General features: G+C 34.5%; 1 protein-coding gene across 3 annotated transcripts in view; it reads left to right on the top strand.

Moving 5' to 3' along the window:
* The window catches only part of LOC118765988 (asparagine-rich protein-like), a 35,923-nt gene that overhangs the window by 1,799 nt on the left and 8,146 nt on the right, over nucleotides 1-25,978 (top strand). For all 3 annotated transcript variants that reach the window (XM_036508974.1, XM_036508973.1, XM_036508975.1), the window contains 6 exons: nucleotides 1,557-1,754; nucleotides 8,557-8,733; nucleotides 10,829-10,906; nucleotides 12,488-12,634; nucleotides 16,947-17,081; nucleotides 24,841-25,199. In XM_036508974.1, the coding sequence (XP_036364867.1) occupies nucleotides 1,557-1,754; nucleotides 8,557-8,733; nucleotides 10,829-10,906; nucleotides 12,488-12,634; nucleotides 16,947-17,081; nucleotides 24,841-25,199 (1,094 nt within the window). The remainder of the gene's footprint in view (nucleotides 1-1,556; nucleotides 1,755-8,556; nucleotides 8,734-10,828; nucleotides 10,907-12,487; nucleotides 12,635-16,946; nucleotides 17,082-24,840; nucleotides 25,200-25,978) is intronic.

Genomic DNA, 25,978 nt, shown 5'->3' with positions numbered 1-25,978 from the left:
TTTCCTTGTGGAATGGGCGCGTTCCAATGTTCAGGCTTCAATCTGCTGCCAACTTCATTTGCGTGGCGGCTTAGGAATGCCATGGATTTTAATGCGCAGACACGCACTCAGGTTACGCCACCTGCATTGGTTTCTAGAAGGTGAACGTGAGTAGGATCCGTTTGTAAGACATGCCTTTCCGCAGCTCGTCTCCTTGACAGAGCCGCAGTCTTGAGTAAATGCTAGGCCGAGACTGGGCGCCTGGTACTTAGAATGTCGTCAGGAGCTCACTGTCTCTACAAGTTGAGCAACAGGATCGGTAGATATTCCACTTTAGGATATTTACATAGGATTAGTAGCGTGGAAGAGCGACGACGGCCTTGGGGAGACCCTAGGCATCAACGAATATGAACTGGCAAGTTTATTCTGGAGGTCTTTTCGGTCAGGGACTGTTATGGATAATTTCAAGATGTCTTTGGCCTGGCAGTGCTACCGGTTCGAGATAACTTCTACAGACACAGATTTCTCAGCAAGAAATGGAAACAAAATTGAAGGAACATAATGATAATGATAATAATAATGATAATAATAATAATAATAATAATAATAATAATAATAATAATAATAATAATAATAATCCTTCCTTCCTTCCTTCTTCTTCTTCTTCTTCTTCTTCTTCTTCTTCTTCTTCTTCTTCTTCTACTACTACTACTACTACTACTACTACTACTATTACTACTACTAATAATAATAATAATAATAAGAAGAACAGCACCAACAACAGCAGCAGCAGCAGCAACAACAACAACAACAACAACAACAACAACAACAACAACAATAATCTTTTGCCTTGATGCAATCAATATCAGTCAGTGGCTCTCATGGCTTCTCATCTTAATTGATTGGAAATGCCATCATAAACATGCCTTTTCTTGGTATAAAAGATGAGCCACAGCAAATATTCTGATCAATACCACAGATTTGCTTGTCAGTTGTTTGACCTTAACCAGTTGAGCGTGTCTATTAGTGGCTGATGATATGTGCATCTCTGATCACAAGCAAAAGTAGTTGGGGAGTATCGTAGCTATGTGTCGAGAGGAATTCTTTGGGGTTTGAATAATTCACCACTGGAAACGTGTGTTTCGTTCATCATCCTTTAACAACCCTTATTTGGGGACCTTTTGAGCAGAAAGGGCTACTCGGCTTGAAGAAAATTGTCACTGGGCCACACCTGCAAGGTCATCTGCTATTTATCTTAATATGAGATCACCATGTCATGAACATATTGTTGTAATGCATGTGCCTGGTGTACAATTATTAGACGGGTAGTCATGATGGGTATACTGGGTTTCGTATATTTATGCCCCAGTGTCATTTTGATGGCATTCGCTGCTCTCTCACTCAGTAATAATAACGATCTTTTATCTACCACGAGGGTTCAAGACGGTACATTAGAATAAAAAAATTACGTGAGTGATGGGGTTTTACGAAAAATCGAGTTTGAGAAAATAGTCATGAAAAACAATATCTGTAGCGGAGGAAAAACGTTTAAACTTTGTTATTATTTTTTTTTGTAGAATATTGTAATGATTGTATGAAGGATGGGTCGTTATCCACAGTGCGAGCTCATCCATATCGTTGCGACTTTTTTATAATGTGTATACCAACTGCCGGGGATTACCGTGTCTCGGAAATGGTTTGTTCAGAAGGTCTTTTCTTTGACGAAACTAAGAAAACTTGTGATTGGATAACCGATCAGACGCATTGCGTCAGAAGTAAGTATCGCAGTTATTTCCATTTAATATATGTCCTGATTAAAATGTTATAGAAGTAAATTTCCATTTTTATATGATAAAGGGTAGGACAACCGTACAGCAAGCTTCACAAAATACTGATATCACTATGATGTTTATACACTAAACACATATACGAGAGACTGAGAGAATACTGCAGTGCTACAACGCTCCTATATGTCCACGTTAAGCAGGATATAAAGACTGTCATGCGTACATACATACATATGCATGTATACATGAACACACACATACATAGATACATACATACACATGCACATACATACATATATACATACATATATACATGATGGATGCCCCCTCGCTATCGAGTATGGCCAATTGCACGAGGCTTAACTGTTATCGGTGCTATGATCGAACGTGACTCTTTAGCCCAGCTAAAGATCTACAATGTCTTGTAAAGACATTGGCAGCTAAAACCTTTTACTGGCAATAGTCAGCTGTAGTTGTAGCTGGGCTTCATGTACCTTTGCATGTCGTTTAAGTCCTCCCGCCGAATTACACTCCCTTTTACATACCTGACAGATATAATTAGCATGGTGTGTAACACCACCACCAGTGGCCTGGTTGTCAATCATCTGTCTCGCCTTGCTTTATGACTACGAAGATGACTCTTGAGTCCAGCTTTACTGAGGCAGGGTCTTGCACAGACACTGCATGTCAGCATCATAGGAAGACCCTTATCATCTGGAAGTGCAACAGCGATGCTCTTCCTGACATCCCTCCTTACTTTCTCATGCGCAACTCGAGATTTCTCAGAAGTAGCTGTCCCTTCATGCACAATCCTTCTCCACCTGCTACGGCCAATAGCTATGCCCTCCCATGTGTCGGGAGAGATGCAAGCATCTCTTAAGGAAGCATTCAGCAAGTCCTTATACCTCTTTTTTGGTTTATGTGGAGGTCGTTCTCCTTTAGCTAACTCTCCATAAATGAGTTGTTTTGGCATCCTTGAATCCTTCATCCTCACCAGATGACCACTCCATCTGAGCCTTTGCTTTAACACAAGAGCTTTTATACTTTCACATTGAGAGCTTTCCAATATTTCAAGATTACTGATGCGGTCCTCCCACTTAATGACATAGATCCGTCTGAGATGTTTAAGGTGGTATCGATATATGACCCACGTCTCGTAGGCATAAAGAAGAGAAGAGAGCACACATGCCTTGTACACTTTTATCTTTGTCATCCTGCATATGTCTCGCCGACTCCAGAGGCGCCTTTCCAGCCTTCCGAAAGCATCACTTGCTTTCCTAATTCTGTATGTAATTTCAATTATCCAAATTGCTATATCTATTAACAGTGTTTCCCAAGTAGACAAACTGATCATCTACATCAAGTCGTTTACTATACACATAGATATTTGGTTCACTATACTGTTTACCAAGAGTAGGTTGGTACATGACAACAGTTTTCTTGAGATTGACTGTCAATCCTAAGGCAGTGCAAGCACCAAAGAATGCATTCAAATGTGTTGCATATCAATCTCTGCGTGCGCAACTAGATCACAATCATCTGCATACAAAAGGTCTCTTATGATAGAGGTAAATACCTTTGTTTTTGCATCAAAGCGCCTGATATTAAATATGCTGCCAGAGGTTCGATAACGGATGTAAACACAATATCTGCAGTTTTTGAATGCCAATACAGAAAACCATCGCAAAATATATGGCAATAGGGTCGGTGCCAGAATATCCCCCTGTTTCCCTCCGTTTTGTATTGAGATAGGCTCCGATATTTTCCCTCTAATATTAACCCTACCCTTCATGTCTTTTTGAAAAGACATAACCAAAGCAAGGAACTTTTCAGGATACCCAAGTTTCTGGAGGACTTTCCACAATGCATTTCTATTAACGGTATCAAAGGCCTTTGTCAGATCGATAAAACCTGATATAAATCCAGACCCTGTTCCACACACTTCTCCTGAAGCTGTCTAGCTGAAAAGATCACATCAGCAGTGCCGCGCCCAACACGAAAGCCAGATTGACTTTCTGAAAGAACAAAATCTGCAACGTGTTTCAGCAGACGATCCAGAAGTATTCTGCATAAAACCTTTCCTACGACAGAAAGCAATATTCCCCTACAGTTACCACAATCATTCCTGTTGCCCTTTCCCTTATATACTGTATCTCTACAGTCCTCAAGTACAGATTTACTAGCCCATATCCTACCAAACAGAGAGTGAAGTGGCTGTAGAAGTTTCTCAGCACCATGCTGTAACAACTCCGCATGTATGCCATTCATACTCGGAGACTTCCCATTATTCATCCTTGAGACAGCCACTGCAACTTCTTCCAACTTTGGTGGTTCTGCGAGAGCCGCCTTCACAGGTAATCCAGGGATTACTACATCCTCACTAACTACAGACTGCTGATTCAAAAGTTCATCAAAGTGTTCTCGCCACCATCGCAGAATTCCTTGTGAATCACGAAGAAGTTCTTTACCATCCCTGCTTCGAAGTGGTGTCATCAGAGAAGTCGGACCATAAACTTCTCACAAGAGACCATACAACAGCTTTGTGTTATTGGAATCCGACGCTGCCTGTATCTCATCAGCCTTCTTACTCCACTACGTATCCTTCATCTGTGAGAGCCTCCACCTCACACGTGATTTTACATCCTTGAGTTCCCTATACAACATTTCCCTCTCCTGTGGCTTTGCTGACAAATGGCGTGACAAAGTACGTCTTTTATCAGTCAATAAATCATCTATATGTTGATCATTTTCTTTAAACCAATCTTGATGCTTTCTTTGTATCAATCCCAGAACTTTCTTGCCTATATCATAAACTGACTTTTTAAGGCTCGGCCAATCCTCCCCAATATCTGCAACATTCATTTCCGCTCGTAAAGTTCTTTTAACACTATTACACCTAAGATGATCAACATTCAGTCTTTTAAGGCAGAGTAATCCCTGCAGCCCGGATTTTACGTTTTGTGACTGTTGTGTCGACGCCTCCAGACGATGATGTAGGCTAGCCCGATACGTAGATATAGAAGGAGAAGTCTCGACGTCAGAAATTAGTAGAGGTCATCCGAACGTGCGATATAACAGTGGCGACGAGGATGAGATGCTCACATAGCCACTGTGTAGTATTGCGATATAACACATTTAAACTATATTTGGTCGTATCTTCACCCATAGATATATACTATAATTACATTTTTCTTGTACCTATCTCCTAATAAACAAACAATTTCCCCCTTGTAGCGGTTAAAGGTGTATCAGAATATGTTGAGGTAAACAGATGCGATAGGCATGTAGATGCCTTCGAAATAAACAAATGGATAACATCGATTTATGGTTTAAATAACTTATTTACTGGACTTGCATTTGTTGTTGGTATACACAATTTTTCACTACATGTATTTGTCGTCAACTTCTACGAGTTGAGAAGAATAAAAAGAACAGGGAACATCTCTGTGATATGATGTAGTAGAAATGAATATCTTTTGTGTCTGTGTGTGCGTAGTTCATCTGAGAAAGTAGTCGGCTATCTCGTGCATTCTCTTTTCGACCCGATCCTTTCTTACGGCCGAAAGCCTCTCTTCGCATGTCGAGCGAAGGGCGAAAGGAAGTGCTGCTCTTAGTTAAAGCTGATGCAAAGGCCGGTGTTGCTCCTTGGTCATTGCTGACACATCAGAGGAAGAGATATAAAAGTCCTTCTGTTATATAGATTATGGTCAGTAATGTAGGTCAAACCTTAAACAAAGGACTGACCTTTCCTTGACGAGTACAGGTCCTAGTGTGGAGGATTTTTCGCTCGTTTTGACAAGCAACAAGCCGGTGGATTTGGTTTCAAATCTCAAGCGGGGTCAAGCTAGACTCTTACACCCTCTATCTTCCAGCCTTTAATTAATTGATTTATTAATTAAATATTTTACTTTCTTTTTTCGTCCTATTCTTGGTAGAATGCTTAAATATTTTTATTCATATATCCACTTAACTTATTATTTAGTATAGTATTTTTACTTCATACGTTGCACACCTCTCCTAAGACTACAATCTGCACCTTATCTATAGCCCCATTTACTTATTTGTTTTGCTTTCTAGTAACTTATCTATTAGCCCCCACCCCACCCCGACTATTTCTTTCTATTGATTTTCCTATTTGGTCCTAGCTCCACATATATACATACTATAATTACAGTGTACTTTTACTTGTCTCCTACCAAGCATAATAATTCTTCTGTATCCCCACTCTCCCCTTTCCACGTACTTCCATCTCTATGTAGAATAGATTTTTACAATTTTTTATCTTCTTGCATGAAGGTATATCTAACGATTAACTTATTCATTTACGCTAATAATAATAATAATTTATATTTGCTTTAATTTTGACTTATACTATAAGAACCTCACATTTTAGATTTTATTTAATTCACCATAAAATATATGTTTAACTTTTACCGGGTTTCATTTTGTGTATGTCTCTAATTTAGATTGTTCCTAGTTTTTCATTAGCTCTTCACCTCTAAATTAATTTACTATATGAACAAAACCTGTAGCTATTTTATAACTCACTGTAAATAATACATATTTATTTCTACTGGGTATCGCTTTGGTATGTCCCTAATTTAGATTATTCCCAGCTGCTCTTTAGCTCTTCACCTCTATATTAATACCTACTTTCGGTTTTGAGGGCATTATATTTAACTATTTATATAATTTTATTAATAAGTTTTAATTTAACTTGTTGATTTGACCCATATTTAAGCCCTTATTACCTTTATTAGCATATATTTATTCCCTTTAATTCTTTTTTAATTATTTTTAAAATACTATATCTTCTTACCCGAGTCTCTTAACATATTTACGTCTGCTATCTCATCAAGGAAACGCTGCATATCTGAAATTTAAAAGTTTTTGTCCAATAGTTCTTTATCTTTATTTGACAAGCTCAATAATAAATTTTTAAGGGGTGAAAGATAATATTTTGTAAGTCTTTATTTATTTATTTTTTTCTATCTATTTTTACTTTTTACTCTATTTTATCTTATTCATTTTACTTTATTTTTGTTTTTATTTTATAATTTTTATGTACCCTAGAATTAAGTTAATATATCTTATTAGTATTTTAACCCTTTCGATATTTACAATAAGTAATAATTTGCCTGGAATGTCTTCCACTTTAATTAAATATTAAAGATAACTATATACACTTGAATTAAACTCTACATACTAATTTTCTATTGATTTAATACGGATAGACATAATATCACAATGATATTTTTACTAATATATCTACTTGAGATTTTCTTACATTTAACACTCTAGCTGAATATATTGTTCTATTTTTACAACCCTAATATACACGATATTCCCCACCTACACACACACACTTTCTAACGTCTATATCATGTTTTATACTATGTTCTTTATGTTTATATTTCATCAGTTAACAGTTTGTAGCGGTTTACATAACATGCAGGAATTGAACACCTATTCTGTATATCTTAAACTACCTCCGACGAGATTCGACTTTCAAATAGTTTTAATTTTCTTAATTAATTTTCTGAAGGTGTGGAATTGAAACACTCTGTCGGGGATGTTTGTCAATTAGTGCTAGGGTTAATATTAAATAATAATTATTTATTACCTCTCTATCTTCTTTTCTTATTATGTATATATATATATAATATATATATATATATATATATATACAGACTGAGAGAGAGAGATAGTTAGATAGGTAGAAAGAGATATATCTATGTGTGTATGTGTAAAAATCTTTCTCTCTCTCTTTATATATATATATATATATATATATATATATATATATATGTATGTATATATTCATATATATATGCATGTTTATATATATACATACATATATACATAGATATGTATTTTATATATATGTATAATAAATGCATGTGTGTAGGAGAGAGAGGGAGAAAGAGAGAGCATGCATGTATGTATGCCATTATACTTAAATATATAGGTATATATATGCATGTTATATCTATATATAGCTATGTATATTTACATGAATTATATGAACACATATATATATTTTTGTGTATGTGTATATATGTATATATATATATATATATATATTATAGATAGATAGATAGATAGATAGATAGATAGATAGATAGACAGACAGACAGATAGATAGATAGATAGATAGATAGATAGATAGATAGATAGATAGATAGATAGATATAGATATTGAGACTCCCTTATGTCATGACTGACCATGGGATTGCACCTAGGAAGTAACGCTTCCAGGCAAGGTTGTTTTTATGGAAGACCAGCAGTCGCCCATGCATACCGGCCTCCCCTCTCCACAACCACTAGTTTTATCGCAACTCATTTCTACAGCTGAGTGAACTGGAGCAATGTGAAATAAAGTGTCTTGCTCAAGAACACAACACGCAGCCCGGTCCGGGAATCGAACTCACAACCTCACAAATCTAAGTCCGGCGCTCTAACCACTGAGCCATGCACCTTCACACACACACACACCACACACACACACATTATATATATATATATATATATAAGCGCAGGAGTGGGTGTGTGGTATGAATGTATGTATGTATGAATGTATGTATATATGCATGTATGTGCAGATTTATCCCAGGACCCCAATAATTACTGGTATAAACCTGAACTTTCAATCTGGATAGACTAACTACAGATTTCTCTATAGTTCATCATAGGTGTTCTCTTTTGTATGTATGTATGTATGTATGTATGTATGTATGTATGTATGTATGTATGTATGTATGTGTGTTTATCTTTTTCTCTTTGATTACAGAATGTAATGCAGGTGATAAATTTCGGCATAAATCCGACTGTAATAACTATTATGAATGCAAAAATGGCGAATTCGCAATCAAGAAAAACACACCGTCGGAAACTTGTGGGAAACATAAAAGATTCAGTGAAAAAGCGCAAGCCTGCGTTGAAGATAAAACGTGTGGTAAAAAGAAAGGTAACTCGCTAATTTTTGCTTTATCTTTGAGAAATCATGTCTTGTATCCATGAAATATTAAGAATTTTTGCCTATGGACCCTTTTGATAGTTATTTTACTCTCCTGACCCTTCAAAGCCATTCAATGTACATAAAAAAATCTTATTGCATTTTTATTATTAAATATCACAAGAAATTGTATAATAAAAATTAAACTATTTTGTGAATTGTAGAAGTTTAACCAATTTATTGCAGATAAATTTTAACTACAACATCTTATACCGATCCTGGTTGAGAATCACTTATATAGACATATACAATGCATATGTCATAAACTTCAACAGTGCCAAGTGTAGGTATAAAGCTATCGAATCTGTATCCTTGATCGGATTACTTAGCTCGATAAACGGCATCGCAATAAGTATTGTCTACCTTATGAAATTAATTTGGCTGATGACTATTGGGTAGGTACTGTTGATCGCAAGCGGCCAATCAACTGACTCTCCTCATGTACATTCAAATGACCTTACATAAGAGGAGAATAGAATATATTATACATTTTGATAAAATATTTATTTTGTTGATTAAAATATAGCAAAGTGAAAAGATCGTTGAAGCATCAACAGAAACGTCACTTACATGAAAATTAGTGAAGGTCGAATTTTGTTGACCAAAAAGTATCTTTTTGAGGAATCAGAGGTAGGCCAACACCAGGAACTGATTTCAGATGCGAAAGAAAGTAAAGAATTTTGGGGAAGGGTGTCGAGACATAAAAAAGCGCGGAGTGGCTAACAAAGGTGGAAAGACAACTTGCAATTGTAGCAAGACAAAAGGATGTCAGAATTAATCTATATACTGCGAGACAAAAGTTTTAAAAAATAGCAAATTGGAAAGGACCAGGCCCAGATGGAGTTCAAGGTTATTGACTAAAGAACTTCACACAGTTGCATGAAAGAATTGCTGCGCAACTGGATAAGTGTCTGCAATAAGGTGACGTCCTTGCCTGGATGACAACTGGAAGAAAGCTGCTATGCCTCAAGTATCCCTTGAAAGGGAACCGGGCACCAAATTTTTTACCTATAATCTGTTTACCACTAATGTGGAAGCTTATGACCGGTGTTATGAGGGAAGAGTTGTACAACCATATGGAAAGTTACAATCTACTTCCAGAAGAACAGAGAAAATATAGGAAGTAATGTAGGGCAACAAAATATGCCTTATGAGTTGATAAAATGTTAATTAAAAATTGTAGACGCAGGTTGATGGGACTGAATCTAGCATGGCTAGATTACAAAAAAGCGTACGACATGGTACCACAGTTGGATAAATAAAACAATGAGCATTTTGGAATAGCAAAAAGCATGGAGAAAATGCTTAATGAAAGTATGAAACAACATTGGAATACTGAATTGATCGGAGGAAAACAAAAGCTCGGAAAAGTGAACATCAGACGTCGAATGAATATTTCAAGGTGATATCTTATCTCCATTACTATTTATATTGGCTATGACACCGCTCACTATGGTACTATGCAAAGCTAAAATTGTTTATGATTTGAGAGAAGGAAAAGCTCAGATAGATCATCTTTTTTTTCATGAACGATATAATGGTGTATACGAAAAATGAGAAACAGTTTGAAAGTCTTATACATACTATCTGCGTTTTCTCAAATGACGTAGGTATGGAATTTAGGATAGAAAAGTGCGCTATATTGAAAATGAAACGAGGAAGTTTTGAAAGCGAATTGAAAAGCCAAATAGGTCAACAATGAGAGCGGTTAAGTGGTATAAGTACTGATGAAGATTGGGTTCTTGATAACTTTGGCAATTGACGCACTTGTGTCAATGACAAGTACTGATTACAGACTCTTCAGTCTTGTATTATTTCCAGTCAAATAAAACATGTTACAATCATATATTAATTATATTATCTGCTCAATACCAAGAGTTGGCAATATCTATTCGTATTAATGACTTATTTAAATAGATGTCATGCAGGAATTTGTTTTTCCAATCATTGTACCTTGGTGACTAACGTCCTATTAATGTTACATAAAATCTCTTTTACAAAAATCGAGTTTTGAAAAGTTCTTTTCGTTCTTTTACGTGTTTTGTAGATTGTAATATAATCCAGAATGATTGTCCAAGCGGATATGTGCTTATAGAGGAAGATTGCAAATGTGAAAAACGCAAAAGTAGGTAAAACTATAATTCACCCTCACTTCACCCCCAGATGCAAGCATGCATATACACTTACATATATACAAGGTGCATTCTAAAATATTTCAGAATATTTCCCGGAAATAATTTCATAGAAGTACAAAACTCCAAACTTCTTCAAAGTAGGATCCACTGACTTCATGTATATATTTAACATATTATATTTTCTTATTAAAATAATATACAATATAACCCGAAAAAAAAAGACTCCACTGGGGTAAATACAAATAACACTTCTATTTGCTTGCTAACTTGCTTATGTCAGTTCATCAAAGGTGAGGACAGAGTCGATCCAAGACATTCATCCTCCTCCACTTGCAGCACATTGTTACTCATGGGAGCGGACGTGGTTGACAAGATAAGCAGATCTGGCATTGAAAGCACTGAAAGTGACCCTGTGCAACAGCTGCTGGGGCTTGATGATAACCTGACCTCCTCTCTTCATGCGGTTTCCTGCGTTTGGTTTCAAAGCTCTCTAATCCAACATAACATACGGGCCTCCATGCCTTCCAATTTTAGGGGTTCCAACCAATTTGGACAGACAAATGAAAGTCCGCTTGAGATTAATACGAAAACGAAGTTCTGGTGGTCTATGAAGCCTACTTCTAGTCTCGATCTCGCTGAAGAGGACCCTCTTGGGCATCCGACTCACATGGTAAAATCGGTGGAGAAGGTGACGAAGGATTCAAGCCTCAACGCTGTAGATCCTAGCCCTCAGGAGGATTTCAGTATGAAGCATTTTGTCCTTGCTTCTAGAAAAGAATTTAATAAACAAATAAAAAAAAATAAAGTCACACATAGACAATAGACTCTAACACAGATATGATTAGTTTATTAGTAGAGAAAACTTTGACCATGTGGTAACTGTAATTAAATTCTAGAAAAAAAAAACGTGTATTACTAGAGATTTTGATGCAGTCCAGGGCCTAATACAACTTATGTTGTCAAGTTATTAAATATAAGACGTCTTTTATGATTTAAGACTTTAAAATAGAGCAATTTACTATGTGAATCTTCGCAGTTCACGCATAACTGGATGAACCATCTGATGAAGTATTGAACTAAAATTTAACCAAATACAGCAAAAAGAATTTTGGTTTCAGACATTTTTCTTATATATTATTTATGATGCGTTATTAAATATAACTGCAATTGATTTTGTTTTTCATATATCACACATTCCACACAGCATATGGCATATTCAAAAGAGTGGCATCATACTTAATATTTAGATAATTTAAAGAAAGAATTTCAGAAAAGCTATTTTGTTTAGTTATATTTTATTTTAAGAAATGTAAACTGCTTTAGCTTTTGTATTCACTTGAGGCTACATATTGTATTTGCTTATACATTATAATCAAGTGAAGGAAACCAAAAATAGCGACACCGAATTTTGTGGTGAATGGGTTATATTTGGAATTGAAGTCGATGATGCGTACCTCCAAGGTACGCGCTACGTTGCAAGCAAAACATGAACTTCGTTAGACAGTTCATCATAAATTTTCCCTTTTCTTAATAATTCTACATAAATGTTTGAACATCACATTTCATTGCAGCTTGTGCCGATCAATATAAAATAACGCAAAAACTTGAAGTATACCAGCAGTTGAAGGATGGTGTATGGATCGAACTCAGGTGTATTTCTGGTTACAATTTCAACTTAACCACATGTACCTGCTCTGATAAGATCTCTACCATATACGGTAATGTATTCTATTTTAGTATATCTTTCTAAAAGGGTCATGGATAGAATCAGTACTGGAGTATATACAATCTTATAATTTTTTCTATAGTTTAAGAATACAAGAAATCATCAATATGATCTCTTTTTATAAAGACGTTCAGAGTATGAGTGATCAAGTTATCAACTGAATAGGTTTTAGGGTTAATAATCGTCATACTTAAAACAAATTAAATGAATTATCGCCAAACGAAAGAAACCAGTATTATCTAGTTGTATTGTAATATATCTTTCATGCTATGAAAAAAGCAAGAACAATCTCATTCTTCTTTGTAAATCTGTGGCTTTGTGCGTAAGTAGGAAATTAATATTATTAACAATCGGTTTATTTAGTGCCGTAGTACAATGGTTTGACATACAAAGTCATTTCACTAATTTTTCTGTTTTCAACAGTGCAACAATTGTAGTTTCTTCCACTCCAAATCTATTAACAATTACTATCATATCTCCATCACTCATATAAAAGTTCTGTTTATTTTCTTTACACCCCAAAATATTCCTGCATATATTATAATGTTTGATGCTGAAATATACTGTATAATTATCATTTGAAATGTGGACGATTAACTATGTCAAGTTCCACGCAATGCCTAGCGGAATGAATGATAGCGTAATTCTTTTTGCTACCAATATACCACGAAATAAATAATGCGACAGGTACCGCAGAAAAGCATAGTTCTCTTCTGATGACCGTGAGTCCACCAGGTTACAGGTGGTTAGTTTGTTATAATACAATTTGAATTTAGCTATGCAGTATGAGGAAGTATTAACATCTTCCCCATAAACAGTGCCCCAGATTTTTCAATGAACGCAAGTATTTAACAAATCAAGCACTCAATCGTTCAGTGAATGCATTATGCAGTCAGACGGGGTTGTCCGAGATGTAAGCGGAGCGATGATATCGTTCTGAATGCTCTCGTTTAGTATCCATGCATTGCTGACTTGTGGAACTTCGTTGAACAGTTATTGTCACATGTAGGATGGACCGGCTATCGTGAAGATTGCCCGGTCTCCTTCCTTTGGCCGGGAAGGACAGGAAGTTTTTCTCTGTTTGGTGGCTATGGCAAAAGAGCTTGTGTGGTGGAGCGATTGAAAGGGCTGAAGACGGGTATCTTCCTCTTCTGCCAAGACCTCATTGACTTTTTCAAGTTCCACCTGAAAAGGAAAGTGAGGCTGGAGAGAGAGCTGCTGTCACCCAGTAAGTTTGTTGGAAGGTGGGTGAATGTGGCAAGAATGGCTCGTGCGAACGGGCCGACTCTAAGTGTGCGCCTGTAAGGCAGATGGAATGAGGAGGAAAGCGGTGCCTATCTGAGGCGCTTTTGGTGCTAAGGAGTCCAAATTGTGTGAGGTTTCGTTGGTCACATCTTGGTGGACCCCCCACCATTGGGGAAGTACATCGTTGTTTTAATCCTCTTGCTGTTGTTGTTTTTTTTTTATTGTTTACACGTTTAACCCCCACTGTCCCTCGTCTATGTATCGTCCTTTATGTTTTGTGTTCGGCCCTGGTGGCCAATAAAGAAAATATTATTATTATTATTATTATTATTATTATTATTATTATCATCATCATCAGCATCATCATCATCATCATTATTATTATTATTATTATTATTATTATTATTATTATTATTATTATTATTATTATTATTATTATTACCCTTATTATTATCATCATCATCATCATCGCTGCTATCACTGATATTATTGTTTTTATGTGTAGTAGCAGCAGTGGTTGCAGCAACAGCAACATTAGCAGAGGTGGGGGTAGTGGCAAGGGTGGTAGTTGTGCCTCAGATCCCTGTGCTATCATAATAGTAGTAGTTGTGGTATTAGTAGTATTCAGTATTAGCAACTGCTGCATATTATTATTATTTTTAATTTTATCATTATCACCATCACCACCACTACCATTGTTGGAGGAAATATTTGGGTAGCAGTTTGGTGAATACATCATATTCTATCGGTCTATAAATAGATTCGGCAGATGGTGGGGAGGTCAGCCATAGAGACAAAAGAATCTTCACACCCTCTGGGTCAGCAGAGGTCAAATGTCTTTACTACTACCAGTGACTACTGAGAGCGCTCCCTTGAAAAAAAGCAATTCAACCTGTTCTATTTGTAATTATTGGTAGAAAAAAACAACAATAATAATAATAATACACACACACACACACATATATATATATATTTATATATATTGATATTCACGTCCTTGAATTTTTGAATTGCTGAATTCAATTGTGTTGTTGTTATAAAAGATGTGTTTACGTATTTGGGTAATATATCAAAGTTTTAACCTTTTCTTGAGATGTTCGTTTGTCTGTCCAGCTGGAGAATACAGTAGGACTTTTGCAATGAAAAGGATGTTTACATTTTCGAATACTCAGGGAGAGTTTAAAAAGAAAAGAAAACAAGTTGTAGATGGTAAAGTTTTAAGACTTACTAAATATGGTCTTTTGTCTCTGTGGCTGACCGCACAGAGAAAAATGGTAGTGTTCTTACAATAAAAAGGAGAATTGATGCTCCCCTCCACTTCTGCTCGTATTCAGAGATTCACATATCATCAACCTCTAAGGAACATACTCAACTGGTTAAAGTTAAGCAACTGAAAAGCAGATCTGTGGTATTGAGCAGAATATTTGCTGTCGCCCATCTTTGACACCAAGACAAAACATGTACAAAGCACTTCAAACCAGTGCAAATCAAAAGCCAAGAATCCACTGGTTGGTATTGCATTAGGGTAAAAAATTGTTATTGTTATTATTATTATTATTATTATTATTATTATTATTATTATTATTATTATTATTATTATTACTGAGGCAGGCAGTGGGCTGGCAGAATCGTTAGCACACTGGGAAAAGAGCTTAGCGGCGTTTCGCCTGTCTTTACGTTCTGAGATCAAACTCCACCGAGGTTGACTTTGCCTTTCATCCTTTGGAGGTCAATAAATCAGTAAAACACTGGGGTTGATATAATCGCCCAGTCCCTTCCCCTAAAATTTCATGCTTTGTACATGTAACAGAAAGGATTATTATTATTATTATTATTATTATTGTGAGTTCAAATTCCTATGAGGTCGACTTTACCTTTCATCCTTTAAGGCGATAAATTGAATACTAGTTGAACACTGGAGTCAATGTAATCGACACATCCCTTCCCCAAAATGGCTGCCCTTCTGGCAAAATGTGATACCATTATTATTATTATTATTATTATTATTATTATTATTATTATTATTATTATTATTATTATTATTATTATTATTATTATTATTATTATTATTATTATTATTATTATTATTATTATTATTATTATTATTATTTAAGACGTCGCACAGTATCCAATATCGTGATGTTGTTGATTGAAGATATGTTTACCGGGGATTTGTACTGTCTGTCAAGTCACAACAAAGACCTCAGACAGACAGTACTTTACGCAATATGTGTGCAGTTCCAAGTAATGCCCATTTCTGCAATACATCTAGACTGCAGGATATTTCTAAAGTCTCCAGATGTTTTTTTCAGGTTAGGTGGTATTGAACCCAATACTCCGATTACAATAGGGACAACCTTCATGTTTGACTCGGGTCTCCATATTTATCAATTATATTATTATTATTATTATTATTATTATTATTATTATTATTATTATTATTATTATTATTATTACTATTATTATTATTATTATTATTATTATTATTATTATTATTATTATCATTATCATTATCATTATCATTATTATTATTATTATTATTATTATTATTATTTCAAGCGTATACAAAATTTTCGCCTTATTTCTCAAACCATCCAAAAAAATGACGGGTTTGTGAATCATATTGATGCCTGCAAAATCAAAGCAAATTTTAAAAGCTTGAAAATAAGTTATGTCGAAAATACTTCTGCTGTGACTCCTGAAATTGTTAAATACAAATGTTTCTTAAATTTTTATGCATCGTTGAGAAAAAAGTGTTCAATTCTGGTTTTAGATTATGAAATACTCATTTAAGCTCCAATTGTGACATGACACTAAATGAGTTGTTATCTTTCGAGAGGCGGACGAACTGAAATAATATAGAATACAGTATTTTTTTCTTATGACAACAAAATGCTTGCTACAAAGTGAAAGTTGATAATTCATTTCTCTACTCAGTTACTTCATTCCAGTTTTAAAAGATACGTTAATAATCACCAAATTGTTCACTCTGTTGTTTTACTCCGATTATAAATATAATTAATTCAAACTCGTATATTTGTTGTTTTTTCCTAATTTAGATTGTCCCAGCAGTTACAAAATTCACAATGACAAAGACAAATACTACGTCAAGATGAACAACGTGGATGTTTTACAAACATGCCAGCCTGGACATAACTTTAACATATCTGACTGTCAGTGCCACCCATATCAGAGTAAGTAACGTTAACAGTACTCATCCTTACATATAGATAAGTTGTCAGTCTTTTGAATAAGGTCGAGCTCAAAGTGCAGTGCCTTAGGGCAAAGTATAAACTATAAATTTCCGCAGCTGATATAGCAGTAGCCAAGTAAGATATAGCATTCCTACAATGTTATGTAGTTTATAACACTGAGATCGAACCTTCAGCTTTTTAACTCACTGCATTCACATATTTCGAATTTCTAAAGAGTCCTTTGGTACACCAAGTGAACACCAAAGTCATCATATGGTGTAATCTACTAAAAATAACTAACTTATGAGGGGTCGTTTACATGAAATCTTTTTTTAAATTTCACCCTATTGTCTTAAAAAAAGGAAGAATATATTTAATAATGTAGTTCACTATCTGGAAAAAATACGGCGTGATCATAACAGGAATGTTTTTAATGAAAGGGTTTTATCGACAGAGTTGACTTGGCTCTCGACAACAAGAGCAACTACCACAAAACAGACTAGCAATGAGTTATACCATTACGCGATCACCAAGCAAACCTTTCACAAATCTCAAATTACTATCTTTAAAAAAGAGACAGGCGCAAGTGTGATTGTGTAGTAAGAAGCTTGCCTCTCAAACACGAGATTCAGAGTTACTCCCACTGCATGGCACCTTGAATAAGTGTTTACCACTATAGCCTCGGGGCAGCCTAAGCCTTGTGAGTGAATTTGGCAGATGGAAACTGAAAGAAGCCCGTCATATATATATATATACTTGAAAGTCTAAAGTTTTTGAAGTATAAGAGTTATTTTTTAAACAAAAATTCCTATAAAGTATTTTTCTTTTACCTTTCGTAGTTGTACATTTTCATTGTTTATTTTGTAAAATGGGAATATTTTAAATTTTCCATTTGCACAGATATCTAGATGTTCACTGCATAGGATATTCCTAAGAGATGAATCCGTAATTTGTTGTTTACACAGCTGGTCAGTTCCATTCCTGTCTCTCCAATGTAGTTTTCATTGCATTGTGAGAATGTGATGCAGTAGATGAGGTTTTTTATTTTGCAATTCATGTTTGCATTCACTTTTAATTCCTTCCCATTCTTAAACCTTTTGGTTGTCCCTTGCTCAAATAATTCACATGTCCCAAGACGGCAATTGGTTACTTGCATCGATTCCTTTTCAAATGTGTATCTCACCTTTGTTAGGAGTCTCTTGAGGTTAGGTGGTTGTCTTCGACTGTTGATAATTTGTGAATTTTTAATCAGCCGTTGGAGATTTGGTGATTGATGTAGAATTGGGAGATATCGTTTGGCTGAATGCGGGATGTTGTGGTTTCTAGGATTGTGGATGACTGCAAACGGAATATTTGTATTTGTATTTTCATACCTAACCTGAGTGTTTCTCTGCAATATGGAGATTGGGATTTCCTTTCGTTTTGTTGTGGCATGTTGAATTACTTGTTGGGATATTTTTTATTTCTGAAGGAATATATTAAGTTCTGCCAGCCGTTTCTCTCGTCTAACAGTATCCGTGACTATTGAGCATATGCGCCTTGCTATATTAAATAACATGTTCCTTTTTGTATGGGAACGGTGGCAAGATCTGAAATCTAAATATTGGTGTATGTCTCTGTTCTTGTCGTAGAGGCCAGTTATAACTCACATTTTCTTTAATTATCAGGGTGTTCAGAAAGTGGACTTCCTTTTCATTCATCTCCATAATGAATTGGAATGAGTCATGAATGCTATTTAAAAATTTAAGGAATTTTGTAAGGTCCTCCTTATTTCGGTTCCAAAATATAAAGCAATCATCTAAGAATCTTTTCCAGTTTCCTATAATGTAGGTTTAGAAGTGGTAGTCAAAATTAGTTCTAGATAGGCTGTAGATTTTTTCTTCTAAGTATCTCATTACTAGTGTGTCAAATGTTGGTGTGACTTTTGTTCCCATCGCAGTGCCTTGTATTTGTAGATAATATTAATTATCACAGAAGTAATTGTTTTCCAGTACTATCAGTAAACCTTCAAATATAAATTCTTTTGAGAATATCTCATGAATTCTTTGTGGATGTATGTTTATCCAGAATTCTACTGCTTCTAGTCCATATATATGGGGAATATTTGTGGAGAGACTACACAAATATTAGCTAACTAGTACTATCTCTTTATCTACCCGTTCTGAGATATGGTTTAAGAAGCCCATATCATCTCTGATAAAACTAGGAACTCATTTGCATAAAAAATTTTAAAATTATGTCCAGCAAGTTGCTTAATCTTTGAGTCCTGCAACAATCGGAAACAGTTTGAAACTAGTTGGATTAGGAATCTTTATATATGGTGTAAGGAGGTCTTTTAAGCTGCTTATAAAAATCCCTTGTTTTCACTTCAAAATTGGCAAGGTAATCCAACTTCTTTTTTGTTAAGCCATCCTCGAATTTGTTGGTAGATTTGCCAATTTAGCTCATAGTTCATTCATCAGCATTGCTATCTAGATTTTCGTGGAATTCCTGGTCATTGAATTGTTCTAAGACTATTTCCTTGAAATGGGTCTTTTCCATTGTTACAATTGCTCCTCCTTTGTCAGCTTCTTTAATAATTACAGATGAATCTTTTTGTAGTCATTGTAATGCTTTTTGTTCCTCATCTGTCATATTCTGTTTTACAGGGTTTGCTGGAATGTTTGTGTTAGCAGACCTTTTCAGACATATTATATATTTCTTCAGGTGTTTGTTTAAAACCTGTTTTGTTCTGCACAACCAATGGATCGTCGTTGTGATTGTTTCAAATGAATTCCCGTTGGTGAAGTTTTCTGCAAAATTCTTTGGTATCTTTTATAAGGTCTGTTGTATTGGATTTACGAGTTGGTGTGACTTTTAGACTAAACTGTGGAATTTTATTTCACTTTCCATTGTGAGAAGTTGATTATTTTTAGATCAGTTGGCCCAATATTTTCTTGACTCTTTGTATCATTAACATTTTTTCCGGTTTTTTTTTTGGGGGGGGGATCTTGTTCCCTAAAAAATGGAGTAAGTCATTGGTACCTTGTTTCTCAATCATTCCATTATGTTGGAAGGGACTTTGCCCACTTGTTATATTATCTATCTTGATATTTTCGTCTGTTTTTAAGATTGATGTGTTTTAAAAAATGGAGTGACACATTGGTACTGAATCTCTCAATCATTCCATTACGTTGGGAGGGATTTGTTTTGCCATCTATCTTGGTATTTTCGTCTGTTTGGGGGATTGTTATATTTTAAGAAGTTTATTTGTGTTCGTTTGTTCGTGGGTATTCTTCTTATTGGTGTTGTTTTTTCGCTTGTTTTTCCAATGTTGACGTTAGCAATTTTTTGATTGTTAGGACCTCATTTTTGAAATGAAAACGTAGTTGTCACTCTTTGATTATTTTTCGATCTGATGGGGAAATTGGTATGGACGGAGTTGTGTTTCTAGTTTATATATATATATATATATATATATATATATATATATATATATATATATATATATATATATATATATATATATACATACATCCACACACACATATCCATGTGTGTATGTATCTTTATGTGTGTTTTTGTCTCCCACCACTGCTTGGTAACTGCTGTTGGTGTTAGTCTATAGTACTTCTTTTACTCTGGATAATTATACTTCCTTAATACACATAGTTATAACTGAATGTACATTGGTGACGTCATAAGAATTTAAAAACTTTCGAGAGAACGTGAAATAATTCCTTTCTGGAACAGAATATCGATGCACGTATAAAGCTATAGATAATAGCAGGTAAATATTGGGGTAAAAATCTTTTTCCAATAAATAAAATTGGAAGGCTCCCGTGGAACTGGAACCCCACATCTCCTGTAGATATGACAGGCTTGTTACCATTTGTCCAAAGTATTTAAACTCTAGATCCGTTTCGAAATCCAGTTCCAAAAATGAATTATTTCATTTTCTGTCAAAAGTTTATATATTCTAATGATGCCGGCAGCATACAATTCTTGCTGGTAAGAATAAAGTTTTTATATGATGGAGGAATTCAGAGTATTTCTTTGATGAAATGGCAGCGTGCTTCCTACATCTACACGAGATGCCAGTTCGAATCCTACGAGTAGCTTTCAACATTTCCTATCCACAAGAGTTTTATAGATTTATATGTGCTTCGAGATCCATTCTCCCCAAATGAATGTACATAGCTATCGTTATAATATACCTACATAATACTTCTAGTATTATGTAGTTAAATTGATTCACACAATCAGCCCCCTTTAATTTTGCTCAAATTGCTTTCAATTTTGGTGTATCGCTGCAACTCTGAATTTTGATTACAATCAACTAATTACTTTATCTCGTAAATGAAAGAATCTGGTGTTATTTGGAATTAAAGTTGGGAAATTTGGGTAATTTTAGCAAATCAACATATAGTGAGGCATTAACATCTTGTTAGCATATCAACCGCTTGTTGTGTTGTGTTTTACTACACATGTGTCTGTGCCGCACGTTGTACAGTGTTGATTATTCACACCACGAGATTCATTTCACCCGTGTATTTTGTTTGAATTTTTCTGTGGGGTGATACAGATAATTTGACATTATTTTTGAATTCTGCATGCAAAAAAAAAAAAAAAAATACGATACAGGTATTCTTTTTCTTGAGACAAATTCGTAGTTTACAAATCCAAGCATAAAAACGTTACTCAGTTTGGGAGTTTGGGAGACAGACACCCCCTTTCCACATACACACACATGAATGCATAAATGTATATATATATATATATATAATATATATTATATATATATATATATATATTATATATATATATATATATATATATATATATACATACATCCATATGCACTTATATATTAATGATGTACACAAATACATGACAGATATACATAATACTGAAATACGCATTAAGTAAACGCATGAAGACAAATATATTAATATAACAAAATAAAAAAATTAAAATATACAAAACACTATAGAAATTTAAAAAAATACAAAAGAAACAGTCAGATGATACATGTTGACTTTAATAGGTAATAGGTTATTTCACAGACGCTAAACTATAAATTTCACACACGTTGAATGGTCAGTTTTAGGGTTCGAAGTATATGATAATACTACCTATACTACTAGATTATTCTAAAGGTGGACGAGGTCTATACTGTAATCTAACACGTTCCTAACAGAATACAAAATAACTATATATATATATATATATAATATATATATATATATATATATATATATATAGTGAATATAAAATTGAAGAAATTGGAGTCAGGAAGAGGGAGTATGAATGGACATTTGTTTATTATTCGCTACAATTGTTTTGACACAACTTAGTTCTCCAAGAATACAGGTATTTGATAACGCATCTGTTTGTTTGCATAAAGAGATCCACTTGTGCTTCCTCAGGCGATGTACAAGTGTTGTCTCTGTTAGTTTCAAATCTTCGACTTCAAGGCCATCTTCCCTGTTTGTAATAGTTTGGATTATGCTGTGTCTGTGAGAGCACGTTTGACCGACTACCATCCACCATCCATAACCAAAGGAATAGTTCGGAACATAGCCACGACTTTTAGTCACAGAGGAAATATTCAACATACATGCACCATTGTACAATGAAGCACTAGCTAGGGCCGAGTGTAAAGAATAAATCGAGTTCACAGTTATATATATATATATATTTAAAAAAGGAGATGTGGAACACGAGTTGTGATATATAAAAAAAGGAAATGAAGAACATGCTGACAAAATAATTTAAGTAAGGGAGAGTGTATTTAATTAGGTGAAAGTTCTTTTTACCGGTTGCGCATTTGTTATGCTTATCAAAATACTTATCAAAAGATATTTTTTTAAGTGAGATAGAGTTCCTTTCTGATAGATTTTTTTCTCTTATCTGAGATAAGAGAAAAAAATCTATCAGAAAGGAACTCTATCTCACTTAAAAAAATATCTTTTGATAAGCATAACAAATGCGCAACCGGTAAAAAGAACTTTCACCTAATTAAATACACTCTCCCTTACTTAAATTATTTTGTCACCATTTTCGTCATTTCCTTTATATATATATATACTGCTGTGTCTAGGGAAAGTTATTTTCTTTTAGTGTCTTTTAATTTAACAAACTCACCGGTAAAAATTCCACTCATTTCCTTTATTTTTCTAAAATTTTCCTTGCGTCTTGCAACCGTTTCAATAGTTTTGACTCTGTCCGTTATTCACACTGCGTTCTTTTTGTTTGTTTGTGCGCATGTGTGTGGGTCAGTGTGTGTCGTGCATACACATGCATGTATGTATGCATACATGCATGTGTGTGTGTATGCATGTATGTGTGTGTGCGTGCATATGTATATATGTATGTGTGTACATTTGTATTTATGTATTCTGTATATTCATGTGTTTGCGTGTCCGTGCTTGTGTGTTTTTATGTATGTGTGTACCTCTGTCTCCTTGTGTGTGCATGTCTGAGTGTGTGTGTGTGTGTGTGTGTGTGTGTGTTGCAACTATGTACTGTGTTTGTATGTATGGATGTGTATCTCCATATGTGTGGACGTGTGGTCATGTATTGCAGTTTTCAGTTGTGTATGTGTGTATGTGTGCTTGTCTATTCATATAACCTATGTACCTATCCGTCTCTCAGTTGATCTGTTTACTTTCATATCCATATGCGTACATACATGTGCATATATACATATATATACATACACTCCGCCACACACATATATACATCAATCTACGTAACATCCCACTAAATGTTCTGTTCTACCTGTGTAAACTGTGGGTATGGGGGTATGATATCTACTATGTATATTTTCTATCTAGTATTGGGGAAGTTTCATTTATGAGGACGTACTCCTGTATTTGTCTGAGTGTTAGGTCCTTTGGATGCTTGGATAAGATGCAGATGTCAAGTTGAACCAGGTTGCTTCCATGTTGGTCCTTGGTATGTTGGTAGAGTATGGAGGAAAAATAAAGAAGGAAAAGAGTAGAAATTTTACCGGATAGTGTGTTAAATTATAAGGCACCAAAAGAGAATGACTCACCAGGCACAATAGAATATGCCTCAACACACGAACTCACATAAAGAATCTTGCAAATCAAATCTAAAAACGAAATATATATATATATATTATATATATATATATATATATATTATATATATATATACATATATATATATATGTATGTATGTATATATATATATATATATATATATATATATATATATATATTATATATATATATATATAGTTATTCTTTTATTTGTTTCAGTCATTTGACTGTAGCCATGCTGAAGCACCGCCTTTTGTCAAACAAATCCAATTTGTAATAAGAGTAGTGTGGTTGACTGTCCATAAATATTTTCCTTCTCGCTGATTTGGGAAGAGATATTTACATCTGCAAAGCAGCTAACCTCTTCGACCATATGTGATTTTTCGTTTCCATCCCAAATAACAATACAAGGCATGTTGGACTTGCAAAATAAGCTTGTTTAGAAAAAAAACTATGATGGAAATGTTTCACAGATATTTCTCGTGTTAATATGTATGTCTGTATTTTATAACGGAGATGTTGTTTACATTTATCTCGGAACTGCCCTTCCCTTTCGAATGGTACAATGTCATGTCGTAATTATAGCAAACTGGAAATAAAATTTTTATTAAGAATTATTTTGGGATTAGTTTTCCTATGAAAATTGCCATTTTATGTTTCAATTGACCTGTTCATGTATTTTCTTTATTCCTCTTTTTTTATATCTTTAGGCACCAATAATTGTCTTAAAATAGACATTCCCCTAGCGACTGATACGAAAGAGGTCCATGGATCATATGTTCACGACGAGAATGTCGAAGTTTCTAATGGATACGGATACTTCAATGGTTCTGCTTATTTTGTTATTCCAGCATTATCAGGCAACGAGTTTCCAGATGAATTTAAATTTAGCATAGAATTCTTTCTGTTACCAAATCAATTAGGAAACACAGTTGCAATTGCTGGTAATGGTAGATGTAACACCAGTCCAACTTTTTCGGTTTCTGTTGAGGTACCCTTTAATAGTTCACCATTGTTGGTGATACAAATAAAGACTAATGGTACCAATTCTGAGACAAAAATGAGTGTGGTAAGATGCATTTAATACCGATTTTTTAATTAAATTTTTAATATCAAAGATTTCGAAGGCGGCGAGCAAGCAGAATCGTTAGCACGCCGGGTCATATGCTTAGCAGCAGTTTGTCCGTCGTTACGCTCTAAGTTCAAATTCCGCTAAGGTTGACTTAGCCTTTCATCCTTTCGAGGTTGATAAAATGAGTTAGACACTGGGGTCGATGTAATTGATTTACCTCTTCCTAGAAATTATTTGTCATGTATCAAAATTTGAAACCAATTTGAAATATTTCGAAGAAATTTGATTAAGAAAAAGAACTGAAGTGAAATTGTTCATAAATCTATTGAAAATTAATAAAGTTGGATAATAAAACATTTATATTGTAATGTCACAGCTCATATTACAAATTTAGGAATTGCAGTTTCATGAAATGTTGTTAAATTTGTCAAATATATTATTTAATGGTTCCTCTTGCATAGTAATTAGTTTCTTGCTTATATAGTAATAGACAGTTCAAACTTTTATAAGGTTTGAAGAGAATTGGAGATAATTTGATAGATGTCAGTGCTGTCATTGTGTCTTTTTGCATGAGAATGCACGAACCACGATTAACTCCGAATCTTAAAGCAAAAATTAGATTAAATATTGAAAGCTGCAGCAAGCATCTATCCAGAGACTCAATGAAGCTCGTAATTATCTATAACACTGTCTGATTGGCAGCAAAAGGAAGTTGGTATGATACATCAGTGTAAATAATCAACTTGATGGTAGATGGAACAAAATTCTGTAAAACC

This window comes from Octopus sinensis, linkage group LG14 (assembly GCF_006345805.1).
Source record: "Octopus sinensis linkage group LG14, ASM634580v1, whole genome shotgun sequence".
NCBI classification, from domain to species: Eukaryota; Metazoa; Mollusca; class Cephalopoda; order Octopoda; family Octopodidae; genus Octopus; species Octopus sinensis.
This window is presented reverse-complemented; position numbering and strand designations above follow the sequence as displayed.